The sequence below is a fragment of the Sander vitreus genome, chromosome 8 (genome assembly GCF_031162955.1).
Source record: "Sander vitreus isolate 19-12246 chromosome 8, sanVit1, whole genome shotgun sequence".
NCBI lineage: Eukaryota > Metazoa > Chordata > Actinopteri > Perciformes > Percidae > Sander > Sander vitreus.
The window spans coordinates 2,218,701-2,240,779 of NC_135862.1; the positions used below are offsets into that span (position 1 = coordinate 2,218,701).

The 22,079-nt window shown below is 43.2% G+C and overlaps 1 protein-coding gene across 1 annotated transcript in view; it reads left to right on the plus strand.

The window, feature by feature from the left end:
• The first annotated feature begins 2,169 nt into the window (after positions 1-2,169).
• LOC144521459 (neuronal acetylcholine receptor subunit alpha-7) overlaps positions 2,170-22,079 on the plus strand; it is a 57,782-nt gene continuing 37,872 nt past the window's right edge. The window contains exons 1-3 of the mRNA XM_078256007.1: positions 2,170-2,224; positions 6,502-6,641; positions 18,598-18,642. Of these exons, the coding sequence (XP_078112133.1) occupies positions 2,170-2,224; positions 6,502-6,641; positions 18,598-18,642 (240 nt within the window). The remainder of the gene's footprint in view (positions 2,225-6,501; positions 6,642-18,597; positions 18,643-22,079) is intronic.

A 22,079-nucleotide genomic window follows, 5' to 3' on the forward strand; every position in this document is an offset into this window, starting at 1 on the left:
TTTGGAGAAAAGCAACCCAACATCACCCTGTGGTGGACAATCATGTAACTGGAGATCAGACTCGTCTTTCCGTGTCGCAGCGTGAACAGGAAACATCACTGCCTCTATAAAGTTTTAAAGTGCTGATATTATGCTTTTTGGCTTTTTCCCCTTTCCTTTATTGTGTCATATATCTTTTTTGTGCATGTTATAGGTTTACAAAGTGAAAAATCCTTTACTTCAGACACAACCGTGGTCACTTTGTAACACACGTTATAATGCTCGCCTAGCTGCTAGCATGGCACGCCCTCATACTCTGCTTCTGACTGGCTAGTAGTCCTTACCTAGCTACTGTCAGGACACGCCCTCATACTCTGCTTCTGACTGGCTAGTAGTCCTTACCTAGGTACTGTCAGGGCACGCCCTCATACTCTGCTTCTGACTGGCTAGTAGTCCTTACCTAGGTACTATCAGGGCACGCCCTCATACTCTGCTTCTGACTGGCTAGTAGTCCTTACCTAGCTACTGTCAGGACACGCCCTCATACTCTGCTTCTGACTGGCTAGTAGTCCTTACCTAGGTACTGTCAGGGCACGCCCTCATACCCTGCTTCTGACTGGCTAGTAGTTCTTACCTAGGTACTGTCAGGGCACGCCCTCATACTCTGCTTCTGACTGGCTAGTAGTCCTTACCTAGCTACTGTCAGGGCAGCCCTCATACTCTGCTTCTGACTGGCTAGTAGTCCTTACCTAGGTACTATCAGGGCACACCCTCATACTCTGCTTCTGACTGGCTAGTAGTCCTTACCTAGGTACTGTCAGGGCACGCCCTCATACTCTGCTTCTGACTGGCTAGTAGTCCTTACCTAGGTACTGTCAGGACACGACCTCATACTCTGCTTCTGACTGGCTAGTAGTCCTTACCTAGCTACTGTCAGGACACGCCCTCATACTCTGCTTCTGACTGGCTAGTAGTCCTTACCTAGGTACTGTCAGGACACGCCCTCATACTCTGCTTCTGACTGGCTAGTAGTCCTTACCTAGGTACTGCACATGTGTGAAAGAGGTGACAGAAGTGAGAGGTCTCACTCTGTAGCTAAAACAGAGACCTAAACACAGGGTGAAAAGAGGAGCTGCAGCAATGTGCAGTACAACAAAAATATGGTGTTTTTTGAAAATGAAACCATGTAAACCTATTCTGATATAACCTCTAAATACAATTATGAACCTGAAAATGAGCAGAATATGAGCTCTTTAAGCCTTCACGATCGTCGCAATTTTTACACGCCCTCCCGCCCTTGACGCCAAAGCTTTGAATATTCACTGTTGATAAGTAGTTGTAGTGAAGCATATAAAATGGTGTTCGGTACAGCCCTGGTGCAAGTTAGAGTTGATTTTAAGGTTTTTATTTTAACATATGAGGCCCTGCATGGACTCGCACCACCTTATTTATCTGAGCTTATTACACCACATACACCGGCATGCACTCTCTCCGCTCCCTTGACGCTGGTATCCTTCTCATTCCTAGTAAAGAAAAAAATAGGTGGTTATATCTAGTTTTATTTGCACTCTTTCCAATTTTATGCTGCAGCTGCTACCCTCGAGATAAAATAAGGTCTATCTTATGTTAAAAAAATAAACTCATGAAAATATGAAGTGCAGAGGACTGACTGTGCAGCCTCGGCAGAGACTCTCTGGGAGCTCTGACTGATCTCTAGTTTGGTTTATAAAAGGAGAAAAGTATTATATGGGAATATTAGCTGGCTGGCAGTTTCTATGGAAGCTGTTATCAGTATGGAGCTTAATGTAGAAACATCACATAAATCATCAGCTCATCCAACTTTTAGAGACACACACACATACACATATATATATATACACACACACACACACACACACACACACACACACACACACACAAAAACACCCTCCGTCTCTCTCTCTCTCTCTTCAGTGTCTCCAGCTGCCGAATCTTCTCCTTTGAATGCTTTTTTGGGGAGGAGGAGCATGCCCCTCTTCCCTTCTCTCAAAGCAAATCATCTCTCTCTTTCCCCACCCTCTCTCTCTCTCTCTCTCTCTCTCTCCTCTCCCCCCACTCTCTCTCCCCCCCCCTTCTCTCTCCGGTGTTTTCTCCCCTGTTCAGGAGGAACTCTGGTCAATTTGTCGTCTCTGTGATTCGCGGCAGCCGAGGATGGATGCTCGGATCTTCACCCTGCATGTCCTGACGCTCTGCTGCCTCATTCACGGTAGGCTTTACACACACACACACACACACACACACACACACACACACACACACACACACACACAGACACACACACACTCAGCCTGTTTGCTTGTCATAAATCAGTCCAGCTGTTTTGTTCCCTGTTTTTTAATCTCTGACTGTGAGCAGCATGTTAAACACACAGCAGTAACTAAAATAATCGGATAAAATAAGAACAGTTTCTCTTTATGTGACAGCTCTACAAAAAAAATACACCTAAATCTATCATCAAAACGTCAAAAATTCTTCTGGAAATTGTATGAAAACAAACAAACATGAGAAGTCACACGATGCAAATGTCAAAGCCACAGTTTTAGGGAACTCAATTTCAGAAAATGTGACACTAAATATCTCTAACACGTGCACAAGATGCAAATTGTAAATGCTCATAAAAAGGTGTGGATGTAAATGTACTGCAAGAATCCAAGTGCTGTCTGTAGACTGAGAACATGTTGGTAAAGAGGTAACAAAAAGACATTATTTCAGAAGCTAAAGACAAATATGAATATATTTCCATATGTGTACGTATGTTTTCTCCTCCAGTTTCTTGGCTCTTAGCTGTAATAACGGAGGTCTGTGGAAGTTGTTAGTATTTGTCGTTACATCAACATTTAGCCTGGTGCCACCACATGGCTTATGATTCCAGTTCAATGAACCATATTTATCCGTTAGGAACTTCATCTGTACAGAACAACAGTGTGTGTACAGTTCACATTAGGGATGCATGACACGAGGAAAATATGCAATATGCGATGACGTTGTTGAATATCGCTAATAACGATATTACTTGCGATAAATAAACATATTAAAGTAGACTCAGTTCTGCTGCTTTCAGTATTCTGCTAAAATACAACAAATTACTTGTTAAATGTATTTATTATGATTTTTAAAGATTTTTTTGGGGCATTTCAGCCTTTAATGGAAAGAACAGCTAGATATGAATGGGGGGGAGAGAGAGAAAATCGTCACAGGTCGGACTTGAACCCTGGACCTTCTGCGTCGAGGCATACACCTCTATGTATGGCCACCTGCTCTACCAAATGAGCTAACCTGGCCACTTGCTTGTTCATTTTTTTTTATTTATCTAACCCATATTTCTGATATAGACATTTAGAAAACAGGTCAAATTTGACCCTAAGATCTATATACATGTTGTTCCACTTCCGGGACAGCTAGCTAGACTATCTGTCCTGTCTGAGTTTTCTGTTGCACGACTAAAACCACTTTCGAACGTACACATGTTCCACCAAAACAAGTTCCTTCCTGAGACTATTTAGCAGAGGCACCGTGGCTCCGTCCGGAGCTTAGCACCGCCCAAGACGATTGTGATTGGTTTAAAGCAACGCCAATAAACCAGAGCACGTTGTTCTCCCATCCAGGAATGCTGTGTGGACTAGCCAGACCTTCCTCAGCAGCGCTGTGGAGGAAGGTCTGGCAATGTGAGACTAAAACGAAGACAACACAAGGGTTAAGGCAAATGCCAATATTTAGTTGACTTTTCTTTGGCATTTTCAACTTTATTTGGCAGTGTGGAGGCAGTGAGTGGAAATTTGGAGAGAAAGAGTGTTGACATGCAACAAAGGTCCCAAGGCTGAATTTAGGGCTGCAAATTCACTTTGTTTTAGTAAGAAAAAGGGCCAAGAACACCAAAGAAGTGACGAAAACTTTTTAAAAAAGGACAAAAAAAGTAGAATACAGAAACGCTTAATGAAAATGTTGAAAAAAAAGCACCTTAAATGTGGGAAATATTGACAAAAACCGATGAAAAACCCACGTGAAAACTGTCATGAAAAATGACAAAATTGTAAAAAAAAAACCTTTAAACGTCGAAAAAAGATTAGTTGATTAATGTGTGGATTATTATCTGGATGAATGGATTAGTAGTTTGGTCTCTAAAATGTCATAAAATGGTGAAAAATGTGGATCAGTGTTTCCCAAAAAGCCCAAGATGACGTCCTCAAATGTCTTGTTTTGTCCCCAACTCAAAGATATTCAGTTTACTGTCACAGAGGAGAGAAGAAACTACAACAATATTCATATTTAACACGCTGACATCGGAGAATGTTTCACTGTTTTTTCATAAAAAGTGACATAAACTGATTAATCATCCCAATAGTTGGGGATTAATTGAACAGTTGACAACGTATGGATTCATCTTTGCAGCTGAAGTTGAAACTGAACAAAGGATTCTCTTATAAAAGGAGTGAATACATCGGCAGAACGTACTGATCGATCTGATGTGAGCGTAAAAGAATGGAAATGGACACTAAACAGTCCAATGTTTCTGCAACGGTGGAATGTAACTAAGTACATTTACTCAAGTACTGTACTTGAGTAGGGTTGGGTGATCGCTAGTAAACATATTACACTTGCTCTGCTAGTCTATCGTTAGCTATCTAGCTTTTAGTGCATTTAATATGCCTAATGTCCTTGTGTGTTAGGTGACTTAGGTTTACTTATTATATATTTAAGTACTTTAAAACGTTAATATATTGTTACATTTAAATTTTCAATAAAAAAAAAAAAAAACTCTATAAAAGAGCCTTTCGAGTCTAGTTTCATTTTGGCGTTTTAATAATTACACTTTTGACAATCGTTAAAGACTCTGTAAATGAGGCACACCGGCCTCGTAGAACTCATAGCAGGAAGATTAAACGCGTACTTTTCTGTCCAGTCATCTCGGAAGTAAGGATGCACCAAATCCAGATTTTTGGGGTTCTACTGAATCCTGAACCCCCTGGTTGAGATTCTGCTGAATCCTGAACCCCCTGGTTGAGATTCTGCTGAGTCCTCGTCCCGTCCTCAGTCCATTAACACAGTCAACACATTAATGACGTAAACAGTGACTGTCCTTCCTTTGCCGTACCTGAAGTTGCTGCATTCTGGCTGCTGTCTGTAGATTCCTTCATGCTCAGCTCGTATTCTTCCAGATGTTTCATACCAGATGTTGTAACAGCGGTGATGTTGTGTATTGTTTAGGGTCCTCGCCACCACTAGACTAATCAGCATTGCAGATTGAACATGTAGCTGGACTTGAATGGCCTTCTTTTGACTGAAAGTACTGCCAAACAACACTTTTTCTGCTCACCAGTTCCATTTCCACTTCCTCTCAGCCTGCTGCATTGAAGCTCCACCTACGTAAACACCTTCCTGTAATCAACGGCGCCGTCATCACGGCGACCAGCGTAGCGCGGAGTGCGAGCGTAGGGTTCGGTTTGGTGGAAACATTTTTTACTGTTCTGCAGAAACCGAACCCCGACAAAAAGCCCAATATTCAGCCGAATCAGAATCCTGATACAAACATATACAAATGTAGAAAATTGTTGTCATCTCCTAAGACTCAGTTTTCACTGTCAACTTTTCAATATTTTGATAATGCCGTGTTCTTTTTTCATATTTTGTACCTGTGTACCTTGGTCAGCTCGCACGTTTTTGTTGTTGCAACAAACAGTCGCAGGCGGCCCCAGGACCCATACAGCTCTACAGAGCTGGCCTCGTTCTGCCTGTTAAAAAATCCTTTATTGACAAAATAAATACCCCTATCATTTACATGTCTTTCCCAGTTGTGTCAAAAGGCTTCGCGTTTTGGACCGAAGTCCACCAGTTGATAACCCCTGATTTAAGGGATGATCCCTTTTTGATCCGTAAGCTATTCTTAGCACACGAAAACAGCTTTTTCCAAAGGCCATAAATGAGCTGCTGAAAGGTTAAAAGACTAAGCTAAGCTGGACTTGAACCATACCATGTTTGAAAATGCACTGGCTTTTCTTATTCTGGTTTTAATACTTTTATTTATTTTTTATTTTAATGCTGCATGCAGCATTTTTTTTTATGCTGCTGAGTGAGTGATGTCATCTTCATTTCGTTGTGTAGAGATATGCAATGACAATAAAATGATCTATCTATCATCATCTCGCTCTCCTTCACATGCTGTCGCCCTCTTCGGAAACATTAGAAACACTAAAGTAGAAGACGTTATGAATGTGGCGTTATATGTATATATATAGGCATCTATTCTGTCAGATAAACAAGCGACCGTTTCCACCGTGTGACGTTTGTTGACAGACTTTGGTGCGTTTGACAAAGTGCAGCGTGAATGTAAATCCAACCAAATGAAAAATGCAACAATGTTTCACCCCCTCTTTGTGTGTGTGTGCGTTCGTGCATGTGTGTCTCTTTGTGTGCGTGCGTGCGTGCGTGTGTGTGTCTGCGTGTCTGTGTGTGTGTGTGTGTGTGTGTGTGTGTGTGTGTGAGTAGGCTCCCTGCAGGGCGTTCACCAGCGGCGTCTCTACAAAGATCTGATGAGGAACTACAACCCGTTAGAGCGGCCGGTCAGCAACGACTCCCACAGCCTCACCGTCCACTTCAGCTTCAGCCTGCTGCAGATCATGGACGTGGTGAGACACACACACACACACACACACACACACACACACACACACACACACACACACACACACACTCATTCCCGGTTTTCCTAATGCATCATTTACTTCTTTTATATTGGGCTATTTTTCTTTATGTTTGCCCTCTACTGACCATCTTCTCTTTATTTATTCATCTATCTTGTTTTCTCTCTTTCACATAAAAACCCATTCACTCTTTCAATCATTTTGACTACTTCTTCATAGTTTTCTAATTGTCCTTTTTATTATACTTAATCAGTATTGTAAAATGACCCTACTAACAATGACGATGGCAATGATGGTTACCCTTAATATAATAATAATAATTTAACGTATGTTTATGTTAATCTTACTACAATCCCTACTGTTATACTGTTATGCATTATCCTTGCTATATTATATTGTTATTAAAATGTTGCTACATAACAACACCAGTACTATTATACTTAAATACAGACATGTATACTTAAACATTCAAAGAATCGAACCGATAATCAAACAGATATCAAACCTTTAATAGTTTTATACTCTGATACTGACCGGTGACTCTCAGGCCCCTGTTTTAATGATCTGAGGTCACGGCGTGAAGCGTCTGGTGCAGGTGCGTTTAGGGCGTGTCCTAATCCACTTTTGCTAGTTTGACCGCGGAAAAAAGGGTCCGTGCACCGGGTGCATGGTTCTAAAGGGTTGACCTTAGTGTCTTCATTAATCAGAGGTGTGTTTTGGGCGTAACATGCAATCAACCAATCAGAGATCATCTCCCATTCCCTTTAAAAGCCAGGCGCGTTTGGACCTTGGAGCATTGCTGTTATGATGGAGGATTTTGCACCGTAATATTGTTATTTGTAATCTTCTGCATGTGTGTGTGCTGCTGTGTGTGTGTGTGTGTTTGTGTGTGTGTGTGTGTGTGTGTGTGTGTGTGTGTGTGTGTGTGTGCTGCTGTGCGTCCCTGTGTGTGTAACAAGCATAGTGTGCACGCGCTGTGCACGAGCCTAGGAGCATTTTACTAATGCTCTGTTAAAATAACAATGAAATGCTGCGTTATTGACTTTAGACCAGGTTTTTGTTGGTCAATGGTGCCATCACTTCCCACTGCCTCAAGATAGCAATACGCCCAGAATGCACCTGAACACACCTCCCTGTAAGACCAGCACACCCAGAATGCACCTGAACACACCTCCCTGTAAGACCAGCACACCCAGAATGCACCTGAACACACCTCCCTGTAAGACCAGCACGCCCAGAATGCACCTGAACACACCTCCCTGTAAGACCAGCACGCCCAGAATGCACCTGAACACACCCCTGTAAGACCAGCACGTTCAGAATGCACCTGAACACACCTCCCTGTAAGACCAGCACGCCCAGAATGCACCTGAACACACCTCCCTGTAAGACCAGCATGCCCAGAATGCACCTGAACACACCTCCCTGTAAGACCAGTACGCTCAGAATGCACCTGAACACACCTCCCTGTAAGACCAGCACGCCCAGAATGCACCTGAACACACCTCCCTGTAAGACCAGCACGCCCAGAATGCACCTGAACACACCTCCCTGTAAGACCAGCATGAGCCACAGATGGGTGCAGGTGCATTTGCTGTTTAAACGACGTGGGCGCTGGACGGGAAACTGACAACTGCGTCGCTCTTATACTAGCAAAGACACTGGTGTTGCACCGCGTGCAAGATAGGGGCCAGAATGTTTGCTCAAATTCTTTCACCCAAAAACTTTTACTCCTTCATTCTTCACTTGAATCAGCCGCTACAGTCAGATCTCTAATTCATCTCGCTGCTTTTCTTCTCCTGTAGTCCCTTCAGTATTTACCCTCATCCATTCATACAGTCATCTGTTTCTTATTCATTCCAAACCCTTTTTATCCATCACATGGACATAGTTGGATTTATTTTGGATTTATGTGGAGAATACTGACTAGTCTTTCTCTTTCTGGGGCTTCTATCCATTTTCCATCCTTCATGACAGCGTAAGAATCCAGTAATTCATGACTTATTAATGTCCTATAACGGCACAGATTCAGATTGATCAGAGCAGGAGCAGCTTTTCTGACACTGTTTTTATCTCAGGGAAAACTTTGTGCTTTGGATTTAATCGAAAGTATCTTGTAAAAGAAGAAAAAGAAACAAAACAAAAGACGCAAAGATTATTATTTTACAAAAAAATAAATTAAAATACAAACCCAATCTTCTTCTGCTTCAGTTTATTTGAAAATCAGCTCGACTGCTGTGATTCTGCATCGGTCTTGGCTTTTATGAAAGCTTTGTAAAATCCTCTTCCTCTTTTCTATCCAAACTCAATTTGACGCTCAACTTAAATTCAAATCCCACGTATTTAAACATCAAAGCTGAGCAGCACAGCAGGTAACATGATGTTCAAACAGGGCTGTTTTTATCTGATCTCTGATAATACGCAAACGTAAACTGCAGATTAATTAGATTATTGTAGCCGAGAGCAGCAACACTACGCATACTGCTTTTTTCGGGCCCTCCCTCCAAAAGGATATTTTTGTTATTTGGTGAGTAAACAAGATCACTTTCAACTGTCACATGATTATGCTAATTTATGTATTTATTTAGGTATTTCAATGCATGTCATTTAGGCTTATTTGTAGGGCCTGGGAGAGACATGTTTTCTTTCTTTCTTTTTCATTTTTTCACTTTTTCACTTTGCTGCACCCGAAAGCATCCCAGAAAAGCTGTAGTTAGCGTAGACCTTCCTTCACGGCGCTGTGGAGGAGGGTCTGGCTAGTCCACACAGCATTCCTGGATGGTAAAAAAACGTGCTCTGGTTTATTGGCATTTCTTTAAACCAATCACAATTGTCTTGGGCGGTGCTAAGCTCCGGACGGAGCCACGGTGTCTCTGCTAAATAGCCTCTGGAAGGAACTTGTTTTGGTGGAACATGTGTACGTTCAAAAGTAGTTTTAGTCGTGCAACAGAAAACTCAGATTGGACAGATAGTCTAGCCACTGAAGTTTGGCATTTATATAAATGAAAAAAGCAACAGAGAGGATTTGTAGTCCCTCCCTGTTTAGTCAGCCAATCAACCTAAGCTAATGTTAGCTTTGTAAAGATTGTGGGATTCCCCAAACTGAATAACTACCGCACATATAAACACCAAACTGCTTTGCTAGCTCAATCTTGACATTTATCGCACACAGGTGACACCTCTGGGTATAGTGGTATCATGTTAAACTTCATCTGAAACAGTTTTTAAAGAGGGAGCAATCCAACCCGTTCTCATTCCGAACTCGTAAAATAAGGACGTTTGGACAGTGGCTGTCAGCGTCTGATGCAGCTCGCTTTTTTCTTTCCTCCCGCGTGTCACAGAACTGTAAGCCCACCCACGACCTTTTCCTAAACATAACTGCATCAGAAGGGACGGCAATAGCTCGACTAAAGCACGTTACTTATAGCACTAAAGGGACGGCAATAGTCGATCAAGCCGTGTTTACTATAGCGCTAAAGGGCGCATAGTCCTACAAGCGTGTTACTTACAGCTCTAAAGAGACGTCAATAGTCCCGACCAAGCACGTTTACTTATAGCGCTAAAGGGGACGGCAATAGTCCCGACCAAGCGTGTTTACTTATAGCTGCAGGGCGACAATAGTTCCGACCAAGCGCGTTTACTTATAGCGCTAAAGGGACGGCAATAGTCCCGACCAAGCGCGTTTACTTATAGCGCTAAAGGGACGTCAATAGTCCCGACCAAGCGCGTTTACTTATAGCGCTAAAGGAGACTTTTAGTGTCAATAAGAACGACAAAGGCACCTGACCAAGCGTCTATTATTACTACTATATTACTATATTATATAATATTATAGTATTTTACAAGATGAGTGTGAGAACATGTTGAGCAATCGTGTATTCATGAATAATCTGGTGCTTCCTGTTTTATGGTGATTTATTGTATTAGTCTGTGTTTTGTATTGTTTTTGTCTGCATTGTCTTGTGAGGTTTGTATCTATTGATGAGTTTCTGTTCCCTACTGTCTTTTATGTAAGGATTGAGTTTATTGGAGTGTTCACTCGTCAGACAGGCCGGCAAACGCCGGTCCTACCATTTATTTTGAATGCCTGCAGCAAAATGTTAACCCTTGTGTTGTCCTCGGGTCAAATTTGACCTGTTTCAAAGTTTTTATATCAGAAATATGGGTTTCTTTGAACCAAAATGCCCAAAAATAACATGGATGCATGGATGTACGTTGTATGGAACCCATACAGCAATCTTTGCACGTAAAATTAATGATTACTTTAATTGAATTTTGGGTGTTTAAATGGTTTTAAAACAGCATCCTGACTAAACTCTGACATAAACCAGTCTGTGATTCACTCAACATCCTCTGATCGTAACTATTAGTCAAAATAATTCATATAATAGGTATAATGTCATATAAATTAGGTTTATTGACCATGATTTTAAAAATAAAACATTGAAAGAAGTGACAAAAACGTTTTATGAAGTGTCAAAAGCTTAAAAAAACAGCCCAAAACGCTGGAAAAAGCACCAAAAATTAAAATTTACTTTTGACCTGGATGGACAACAAGTTCACAGTCGACGGGAAGACAACACAAGGTTTAAGTACAGTTCAACTTTTGGAGAAAAGCAACCCCTTGTCGACCTGCGGTGGACAATCACGTAACCAGAGATCAAACTCGTCCGTGAGAGTCCTGTTAACGTTACTGTAAACAGGAAACATCACTGGCTATCGCTTCCACAAACACTATAAAGGTAAAAAAACGAATAAGCTTAGGCTATAAATACCATGGTGTGTGCCATAGGTCTATGCTACATACTTGTCCCTATGCAAATAATCATAACTAAATAAATAAATAACAGAGTCTGCGAGCTGTGTGTGGGGGAAGCTATCGGCTCGTATCATTTCAGTTTCACAGCTGCTGCTGCTTTGCTTCGTTTCTCCTGAGTTTTATATCCAGACCGGTTGGCTTTCTTTTGGCTGGCCGGTCCGTGTCTCCCAGGTGAGGTTCAGTTTGGAAAGCGCTGAACTCTGGTGTCCTTTCTGCAGCCGAGGACAATGCTCTTTACAAACACAACCAGGCTGTGTGACTCTGATAAAACACCTCTGCTGGAACATGATTTATTGCATAATTTCTTTAGTCAGGGAAACGGCTTTGTCCCAGTGTGAGGGCTTCTTATATCAGCGCAGGTTTACAACAGGTAACTAATCAACATCATCATGGCCTGGATAGGAAAAAGCACAAACATCATTGATCCTAAATACAGTCGGCACAAGAAGGACGAGAAGGAGCATGTTATTGACTTTTTGAGCAGTCAAAATGTCAGTTTTTATTCTTCATTGTTGCCACTGTTGTACAGTCAAAGTGAAATAAGAAATAGTTATGGAATAACGCCTGGAATTTCATCAGTTTAGGGACCACTTGGCCTTTGGTGTTGTCAATCTTTTGAGGGCACAAAGGTCAAATGCCAGGGCAGATAAAACAGCAGTCTGAACCGGCCCGTCTCAGCTCGACTCAAACCAGCTGATGGTGTCGCTGCGACTCAGATTGGTGGAGTCTCCAGAGGCTGGTTTATGAACGTAAGAGACGTCTCCTGTTTCAACAGCCAATAGTGAAGTCAGCTGGTGGAGTCTCCAGAGGCTGGTTTTAGGACGTAAGAGATGTCTCCTGTTTCAACAGCCAATAGAGAAGTCAGCTGGTGGAGTCTCCAGAGGCTGGTTTTAGAACGTAAGAGGCGTCTCCTGTTTCAACAGCCAATAGAGAAGTCAGCTGGTGGAGTCTCCAGAGGCTGGTTTTAGAACGTAGAGACGTCTCCTGTTTCAACAGCCAATAGAGAAGTCAGCTGGTGGAGTCTCCAGAGGCTGGTTTTAGAACGTAAGAGACGTCTCCTGTTTCAACAGCCAATAGAGAAGTCAGCTGGTGGAGTCTCCAGAGGCTGGTTTTAGAACGTAAGAGACGTCTCCTGTTTCAACAGCCAATAGAAGTCAGCTGGTGGAGTCTCCAGAGGCTGGTTTTAGACGTAAGAGACGTCTCCTGTTTCAACAGCCAATAGAGAAGTCAGCTGGTGGAGTCTCCAGAGGCTGGTTTATGAACGTAAGAGACGTCTCCTGTTTCAACAGCCAATAGTGAAGTCAGCTGGTGGAGTCTCCAGAGGCTGGTTTTAGGACGTAAGAGATGTCTCCTGTTTCAACAGCCAATAGAGAAGTCAGCTACAAACTATAGAAATAAAATGATCCATAATCCATTTTATTTCTATGTTACAAACTGTCAGCGGGAGGAAACGGAAGTTTTAGACGGAGACTCAACGAGCGCCCGCGAGCACGATATGTGGTGGAGCGAGCTAGAGAGTGACTGAAGAGAGGGAGTGGCGTTAGAACAAAGCAGAGAATCAGAGAAATAAAACGTTTTCGCTAGTGCTGTCAGTTAAACGCGTTATCAACGGCGTTAACGCAAACCCATTTTTTGGCCTAGCAAACTTTCTTAGTTTTTGTCACATGCTGTTGCAACAACTAGTAACGTTAGAAAATCTAGCTAGACTGGAAACAAAACAACAGGCACGCCGCACACGCTTGTTTGGGCTTGCGAGCCGGCCAAAGAGTAGTAGTAGGCTTTTTGAGTGGATGGCGAGCGCGAGACGCCAAAATGGATGCCAATAAGATTCTGTATGGAAAGTTTACTTGTTGCCAAATGGTTCCATTGACAAGACCAAAGTGATCTGTGTGTTTTGTCGTTGTGAACTGAGCTATCATCGCAGCACGTCCAGTCTGAAATACCACTTGATGGCCAAGCACACAGCTGATGGCCGAGCACACAGCTGATGGCCGAGCAAACAGCTGATGGTAAAGCACACAGTTGATGGCCAAGCACACAGCTGATGGCCAAGCACACGGCTGATGGCCAAGCACATAGTTGATGGCCAAGCACACAGCTGATGGCCAAGCACACGGCTGATGGCCAAGCACATGGCTGATGGCCAAGCACACAGCTGATAGCCAAGCACACAGCTGATGACTAAGCACACAGCTGATGCCAATTCTCCGCCCCCTCGTCCAAGCCAGGCGACAATGGATGACTTCAGACAGAAGCACATGGACACCACAACTAAGAACAAACTTACTGCAATGTTGATAAATAATGGGACAAAAAGAAATCTAGGGACATTTAGAATAGATAAAAATGTGTTATTAATTGCGATTAATTGCAAGTTAACTATGACATTAATGCGATTAAATATGTTAATCATTTGACAGCACTAGTTTTCGCCCATTCGTCACTAGAAACAGTGACGAACTGGGAACAAAAAATGGCCCTGGCATGTGCAACACATGGCCTTGACGTTGACATTTTTGTCAATAGCTAGCTTGGAAATTAGTAACTCTGCCTTCCGAGTGAATCTTTCCACCCACCCCACCACAGTACAATCTTGAATATTTGTGGCTGCATGCATAAAATACCTTCAAAAGTAACCAAAGACAAATTATCAGTAGTGGCCCATAGGGGTCCATAGGGAGGCGGCCCTTCTGGCATTTGCCTAAATTCCAGATGGCCAGTTCATCACTGACTAGAAACGTAACTGTAGCAAGCATCAGTGGTAGTGTAGTCTAATGTATTTTAGTGGATATACTGAACTGTATATGTATATATTGGCCTATATATGAGCCATAATCTGCCTTTGAGGGGCGGCATATCACAGTGGGGGGGTCTGGGTGTCCTCCCTCAGGCAAAGTTTGAGCATCAAAGACTTCCTTTCCTGCATTCTGACACACTTTTATGCACCAATTTACGTTGAAAATACCTCTATTTAGCCTATGCGAAGAAGAAATGCACAGATGATACTTCAAAATATATCAAAGATATAATGGAAAGTATGTTGTTGCGTGTCATTGGGCATTTTTAAGTGGGTTTATGGAAATCCTGGATCTTTTTTAGTGGGTATACTGCATATACCTGCGTATCACGTTGACTACACCACTGGTAAGCATCTCATTATCACTAACGTTATCCACATTCATATTTTAAGACACTACAAATGATATATCCAGCTACAAAAAAGTCTGGGAATCGGAAGTTAGGACAGAAGTATAAAGAATTGTTGCTATGGAGATGATCCACCGTCTCGTCTCATTGGTGTAAACCCTGCAGACAGCTGTGTTGCAAGAAGTTGCAAGTTTCAACTCGTCTCGTCGCAAATCTTTGGTCTGAACTGAGACCAACACTTCTCGATGTGTGTTTATGCCACAGAGGAAGAAGATACATCAGGCTTAAATACGTATTTTATATACACATAATACTTCATTCAGTGTTGAACTAACTGAAGGTCAGTTGTGTATGAAAGTATTATATCGTTGAGCTTTAATGTCCTCACCTTGGAAGAATCTCCCTCTGCTCCTGCAGGCCGGCCGCTCGCTCACAAAGCCTCGTCTTTGATTTCTCTCGGTACGCTCTGCGACTTTAGAATAAATGAACAGGCCGGACATTCATCAAACTGACGTGATTCATATTCATCCTCCCCTCTGCTGGCACGCTGTGTCCAAAATTAATTTAAAACGATGAAAGAAGCCGAGGAAAGAGAGGACGGACTTTGAACCATGACTGCAGAGACTCAGACAGCAGCGTAGTCAGAAGTTCAGAAAGACAGTATAAGAAAATGTGTGTTTTTGAACATTAAAGCATGTAAACATGTTCTAGTAGAAACCCAAAATGTTCCTCCCTTCTAATAACGACCCACAGGAGAGTTTTTTTTTATCGCTGCCTACTACACATAAAAGTAGACAGAAACGTCCTATTTCATGAATGCTCGCGTCCGATTTCATAAATCCTAGATTCCGAGTCTAAAGGCCCGGCAACACGAGCCGATAATCGGCCGTCTGACAGTCTGGGAGGTCGGTGTCTCGAGTCTGGTCGGTGTGTTCCTTGCAGTTGTCCGTCCGAGGGGCCGTCGGCCTTCATTTTGGCCGATTTGACATGTATAATCGGGGGGGCGGGCACTGCCGGCAGTCAGACTCAATGACCCATCTGATTGGTGGAGAGCTGACCAGGAAACGTGGAGCGGGATGAGCGTGACTAGAGTCTCTCAACATCTGATGAAGATCTTTTAAACTGACCTTTGTTGATCTGAAATGAAGACAGATTCAGCAGCTGGGGCCTGTTTCTCTCTTCACATGTTTCAAGAAACACGTTTCGGTGAACTATTTTAGGACAATATGAGATTGGATTCTGGACGAGACGCCATGACAGTCTGGCTTTGAGTTTTTGGAGAAACCAGACTCACGTGATGTGTTCGTCCAATCAGCTGCCGGTTTAAATTTTTTGGGCGACAATACAGATTAGCGCCGCCTGCTGTTATGGAGACGTATTACGTCTCGTCTCTTTGGTGTGTTCTGAGGAACATTTTTGACCAACTCGGGGAGACTGATCAGTCCCACTGGCTTTACTGCTGGCGGTCGGCCGTCTGGTTGGTGTGTAAGTAGCTTTAGGGCGCTTTCACACCTGCCTCGTTTAGTTCGGTTGAATCCCACTAGAGTTGGTTTGTGCTGCTGGTGCGGTTCGTTTTGGCCGGCGTGAACGCAGCAATCGAACTCGCGTGTGCAGTAAAAGCGTACCGAGCCATGCTTGATGAAGTGGTCTCGGTACACTGTCAGAAAACGAGGTACAATACAGGTCCATTTTTGTTCCCTAAGGTACAAACTTAGCAAATGTTCCCGTAAAAGTACAAACATGTATCTTGAAAGTTCAATTATGCACCTTTAAGGTACAATGATCTATTATTAAATATATTATATTATATAAATTCCATTGTACATTGTGGACTTTCCGAGGCGTAAGGTACATATTTGTCCCTTAAAGTTTAAATGTAAAACGGCAGGATGCTCATTACAGCAGAAAGTGTCATCTCTCAATATAGAAACACAAGTTAATCTATACGCTTTCAAACGAACTCCGCAGCAGTTTGTTTGTGGCGAGAACGTGATCCGACCTCGAACCACACCAACTACATATACTAGGGTAACCATATTTTGATTTCCAAAAAAGAGGACACTCGGCCCGGCCTCGAGACACAAATTCAGACAGGCTTCTCAGAGGTTAATGAACATGCTTTATTATGCCTCAATGGTGCAAAAATAACTTCTGTAATAAAATAAAATCTGTAACAACCTGTAACAAAATAATAGCTCTCTTTTAAAATAAATAACATGAAATAATGTTCTAAATATGACCTCTTCTGTGTTAGAAAATCCAGCTTCAACAAAATATCTCTTAATACCTTTTCAATGTAATAAGATAAATAATAAAGACACTGAAACATATGTGCCAGCTTTGCACACGGTGCACTCCGCCTCCCACTTGTCCGGTCCCGACCGGGATGGTACGTAGGACACGTTGTTTTGCTGTTCAACTGTGAAGCTGCACTAGTCTTGTTTTATGGTTGTGTGCAGGCTCCACGCAGAGCTTTTACCGTAGCCTACGTAAGTAGCCTGTGTGTGTGTGTGTGTGTGTGTGTGTGGGGGGGGTGATAGAGCGAGGAGAAGTGAGAGAGTGACGGCGAGCGAGTACGACTCTAGAGTCATAGTGACATAGTGACAGTGTCTCCCCTGTGTTTTCTGACCACGGTGGGAAATGCTGCTCCGCTGTCTGCTCTGGTCCCTGTGTATGTGCTCGTCGCACATACACAGGGACACAAGGCAGCCTCTCGGCAATTACGTCACACAACAAATAACTGTAGTACTCTGTGCAAAGCGCCAGTCAATTTAAGTACACGCTTAATGGTCCCATAAAAAACAGTGAAAACCGGACATTTTCATGAATTTATAAAAACAAAAAAACGGATACCCCGGACAGTACGTAAAAAGTGGACATGTCCGGGCAAAAGAGGACGTTTGGTCACCCTAGCATATACTCCTCCAGTCTGAGCTAACATTTTGCTGTAGTCAGGTAGCTTTGCAATCTGCGATGCGGCAGAGCAGCAAACTGTAGCAGCTTCAATGATTCTTTCACAGAAACGGACAGCGGTCAAACACATCGTCTGTCATTCACATCTCCGTGGTCAAACCACCAGCCGCTAAAGTTGGAAACAGATGCCGGCAGAGCAGAGCGAAGTGTCTGTGAGCAGAGCGGACGTAGTAATGCTCCCGCCCCCCCAAGAAACAGCCGACCAATAAGAGGAGCGAACGTTCTTGCGTGATTTGTAATGACGCATTTTAGTACGCTTGGATTTTTCCAGGTGTGAAACCAAACAAAACCGAACCGAACCGAAGGTAAATCGCTCCCAAGTTTTCAAACTCACCAACTGATTCAGACCAAAGCAAAAGAACTACAGGTGTGTCAACACGCTAATGCTGCGTTCCAGACACAATTTTTAGCCCGTAAGTTACGACTTCAAGTCACGACTCACGACGTTGTAGCGTTCCAGGCAAAGTCGCGACAAACCCTTCTAGTTAGCATTAGATAGCGTTAGCTAGCGGCTACCTAACGTTGACGTTAGCTAGCGCTAGCTGATACTAGCGTTTTCTAGTCATCATTTAATAAACATAACCTGTAGTCGTACACAATCGTATGTGTATTGTTTTGATTACAATGTGCGGAATTACTTTACGTTGCCTATTTATGTCTATTTATTTCTATTTCTTACCGTTAATCACCGGCGTCTGTACAGCATCAACAGGGGCCTGGAACACAGCTTTAGTCCAAGTCGTCAGAGTCCAAGCTGAGTCACGACTCCCGAAAATAGCGACTCAAGTCGGACTTGAGTACTCCATCACCGTTACGTACATATCCGTACAGGTTATCTACGTTCATAAAGGTACTTTATCGAAAGAGTTTGATGGAAACATGGCTATAGGTTGGATATTTTCTAAATTAGCGCCTCATAGTGTCCTAACGGTGGAAGTTTTAAATGTGTGGTTAAAGTTTTGAAGGACACACGCTAATCTTTTGTTTTTTCTCCGTTTTTAGGATGAGAAGAATCAGGTGCTGACCACCAACATCTGGCTACAGCTGGTGAGTTTCTTGTGTTCTTGGTGCTTTGACTTTAAACATGTGGGTGAGAAGTCTTGTGTTTTCTCCTTAGCTTCTTCCAGGACAAAAACTCCGCTCCGGGCCTTAAAAGCCCTGTGTTTTAGGAGCCAAACACCAATACGTGAAATACATACAGATTATAGTGCTTTACTTTTTGAAGCTTGATGTACGAGTGGCTCACGAGAACAGACTGCATATGCACAGAATAGACCAACAGCATCAGGATGACAAAAAGAATATATTAGGTGGATGTTAAGGAACTTCAGTAATAACAATCGTATCTCTGCACAGGCTAGAAAGAGTTCAGCGGTGCAAACTTCACGTTGTCAGTTCCCAGATGATTGGACAGAACTCCCGTGGGGCTCTGCTGCTCAGAAAAAAAGATTCAGACCTCTGTTACTATTATAAAACCTTGATACAGTGATGGAGGCGGAGCCCTCTTCATTCCTATGAGAGTTGCTCAGTGGGGCATGAAGCCATCATGAAGCCAAAAATTGACAAACATTATCTGCACTGCTTCCTCACTGTGCGGCCCATAGAGCAGGAACACTAGAGACGACCGCCGGCCGATCCGGCTACCTCCTGTTTAGCGCCCCGCTATCTTGAATGGGGATTAAATGATGTAATTGTGCAGCTCTTATAGAGCAGGGTTTCTCAAATGTGGGTACGTGTTACCCTCGGGTGGGACTTTGGAGGACTGCAGAAAAATGCTGATTTTTAAAATATGTCATGCATACTTCATAAAATAATTATACTATAATAATGAATGAATTAAGGGATGTGTAGTGGCAATCTGACCACAAAAAATGCCACTGGAGGGAATTTGAAACCATTTCCAACGCTTGCTGGTGCAAATAATGAGGTCCACCATCGTCTTAAGGTTAACCCTTCATTTTCTAAATGCATTCATAAACACACCTACAAAAAGACTGACTGTGAAAGATCAACAACGAGCAGACGAGATCTAAAAACGTCACTCGCATACAGCCGAGGTTGAAAAACCGTGTGGCTTCCCAGATCCTAATGCTACGTTTACACGTGGCCGGCTATTTTCATAAACGGACATTTCAACCTCTCCGTTTTCAAAAATAACATCGTGCACAGCTGTCAGTTTTCAGAAAAGTGTTCGTTTACATGTACCCGTGTATATATGCCATCAAGAGCATGCCAGACCTGTAGGTGGCGGTGTAACGAGAAGCTCAAGCCCACGTTAGCCAATCAGAATCCCAGAAATAGCAACAGCAACGACTCACTTCCTCTCTCTTCTCTTCCTCACTTCCTCGGCTACCTAAACCTCCGTTTGTCTCAGTTTACGTGCAAACGTGCAAACAAAGGTTTCCAAAATCTCCACTCTGGCCGGAGTTTTTTAGAAAGACTCGTTTTCAGAGACAAATTCTCCGTTTGCGTGTAAACGAAGGGCACAAACGAAGGGAAACGTCTCCGTTTTTCAAAATAACCACGTACGTGTAAACGGGGTATAATTCCTCCATCCCCTTGGATTCCCTTTCTAACGTCTGATTAGGACACATACGCACAGGTGCGCAGGTGACGCAGCGAACAAACCATTCACACAAACCTACCACACACACACACACACACACACACACTCACTCACACACACACACACACACACACACACACACACACACTCACTCACTCACTCACTCACTCACTCACTCACTCACTCACTCACTCACTCACTCACTCACACACACACACACACACACACACACTCACTCATATACATATATATACATATATACACACGCAGCAGAATTGGCTACAACAGGATGGAGTCTAATATCTTTATCCAGGTAAGTCGATTGAGAACAATTTCTCATTTGCAACGACGACCTGTCACATTCACACAGTTCCACATTCATACCTGGAAGCTGCCCAGTACAACCACAGTCTGATCTGCTGGCCACTGAGCAGCTCCACTGGAGCAGTTGGGGTTAAGGGCCTTGCTCAAGGGCACCTCAGAGGTGGTGATGAGGGAGGGACAAGTGCTGCTCTTTCACTTTCCCCACCCAGATTTTATCCTCCCAGTCTGGGGATTGAACCAGTGACCTCCAGGTCCCAAGGTCCTCGCTTCTTTTACCTTTCGGCCACCACTGCCCTATATAGAGTTTTTTATTCTACCAAAAGTTGGCGCAGGTTAGTTGGCTTAAAAATACAATTTAAAGGTGTTACATTATTATAAAAAGTTTGAGACGTTCCAATTGTTATCAGACCGAAATTGTGACAGAGAAACTAGCCATTTTGCAGGGTTTCTGGCGCAAAAAAAAACAAATGTATCCACTGATTTACAAACGCCCCTTTATCCATGTAATGCTGCGTTCAGGGCAACCCATAATCTGTGTTTTCACAACCTTCTGAAAGTGCCCTGGAACGACAGTCAAACCCGTAACTTACTCCCCGTGAACTGGTACCAGATGGTTGTACTCCCAGTTACAGTTTTAACGTCACACACACATAAACAACAATGGCGACCCCTGTTGATGCTGTACAGACGCCGGTGATTAACGCTGAGAAATAGAAATAAATAGACATAAACAGGCAACGTAAAGTAACTCCGCACATTGTAATCAAAACAATACACATACGATTGTGTATTACTACAGGTTATGTTTATTAAATGAAGCCCAAAATATGTCGCCGACTAGACTAGCTAACGTCAACATTAGGTAGCCGCTAGCTAACGTCAACGTTAGGTAGCCTAACCTGAACCCTGCCAACAGCACAATGTTTAGCTAGCCAGCTCGTGACTTTGCCTGGAAAGTCGTGAGTCGTGACTTGAAGTCGTAACTTACGGGCTAAAAATTGTGTCTGGAACGCAGCATAAGTATGTGAGTGTTTTAGGACCAGAGGGCATTACGTGATGGGCTGGGAGTTGTAGTTCCACTGATTGGCCGCAAAGTTTAAAGGTGCAGCAGGTAAGACTTATAAAAACTAACTTTCTGTCATATCTGCTGAAACTGACCCTATGTTCCAGTAGAACTACAGGAAGCTGGTCATTAAAATAAATCCAGCTCCTCTGGCTCCACCTACAGCCTGGAGTGAGATTTGAAAAAAAATCCACCGCTCCCATGTTCAGATGCACCAATCAGGGCCAGGGGGGTGTCTAACTGTTCAGATGCACCAATCAGGGCCAGGGGGGGTGTCTAACTGTTCAGATGCACCAATCAGGGCCAGGGGGGGGGTGTCTAACTGCGTGTCAATCACTGCTCATGCACACGCCTTCATTCTCCCTTGTGGGGGGAGGGGCTTAGGAGACCGTTTTGGGCTTTAGCGGAAAAGGGGGGAGGGACTGAGACGTTTTTTGGCCAAGTCCTGGATCTTCACAATCCTACCTACGGCATCTTTTAACGGGGCACTTCCTGGGGCTATGGGTTCCTGTGGTTGAAGGTTAAGTTGCT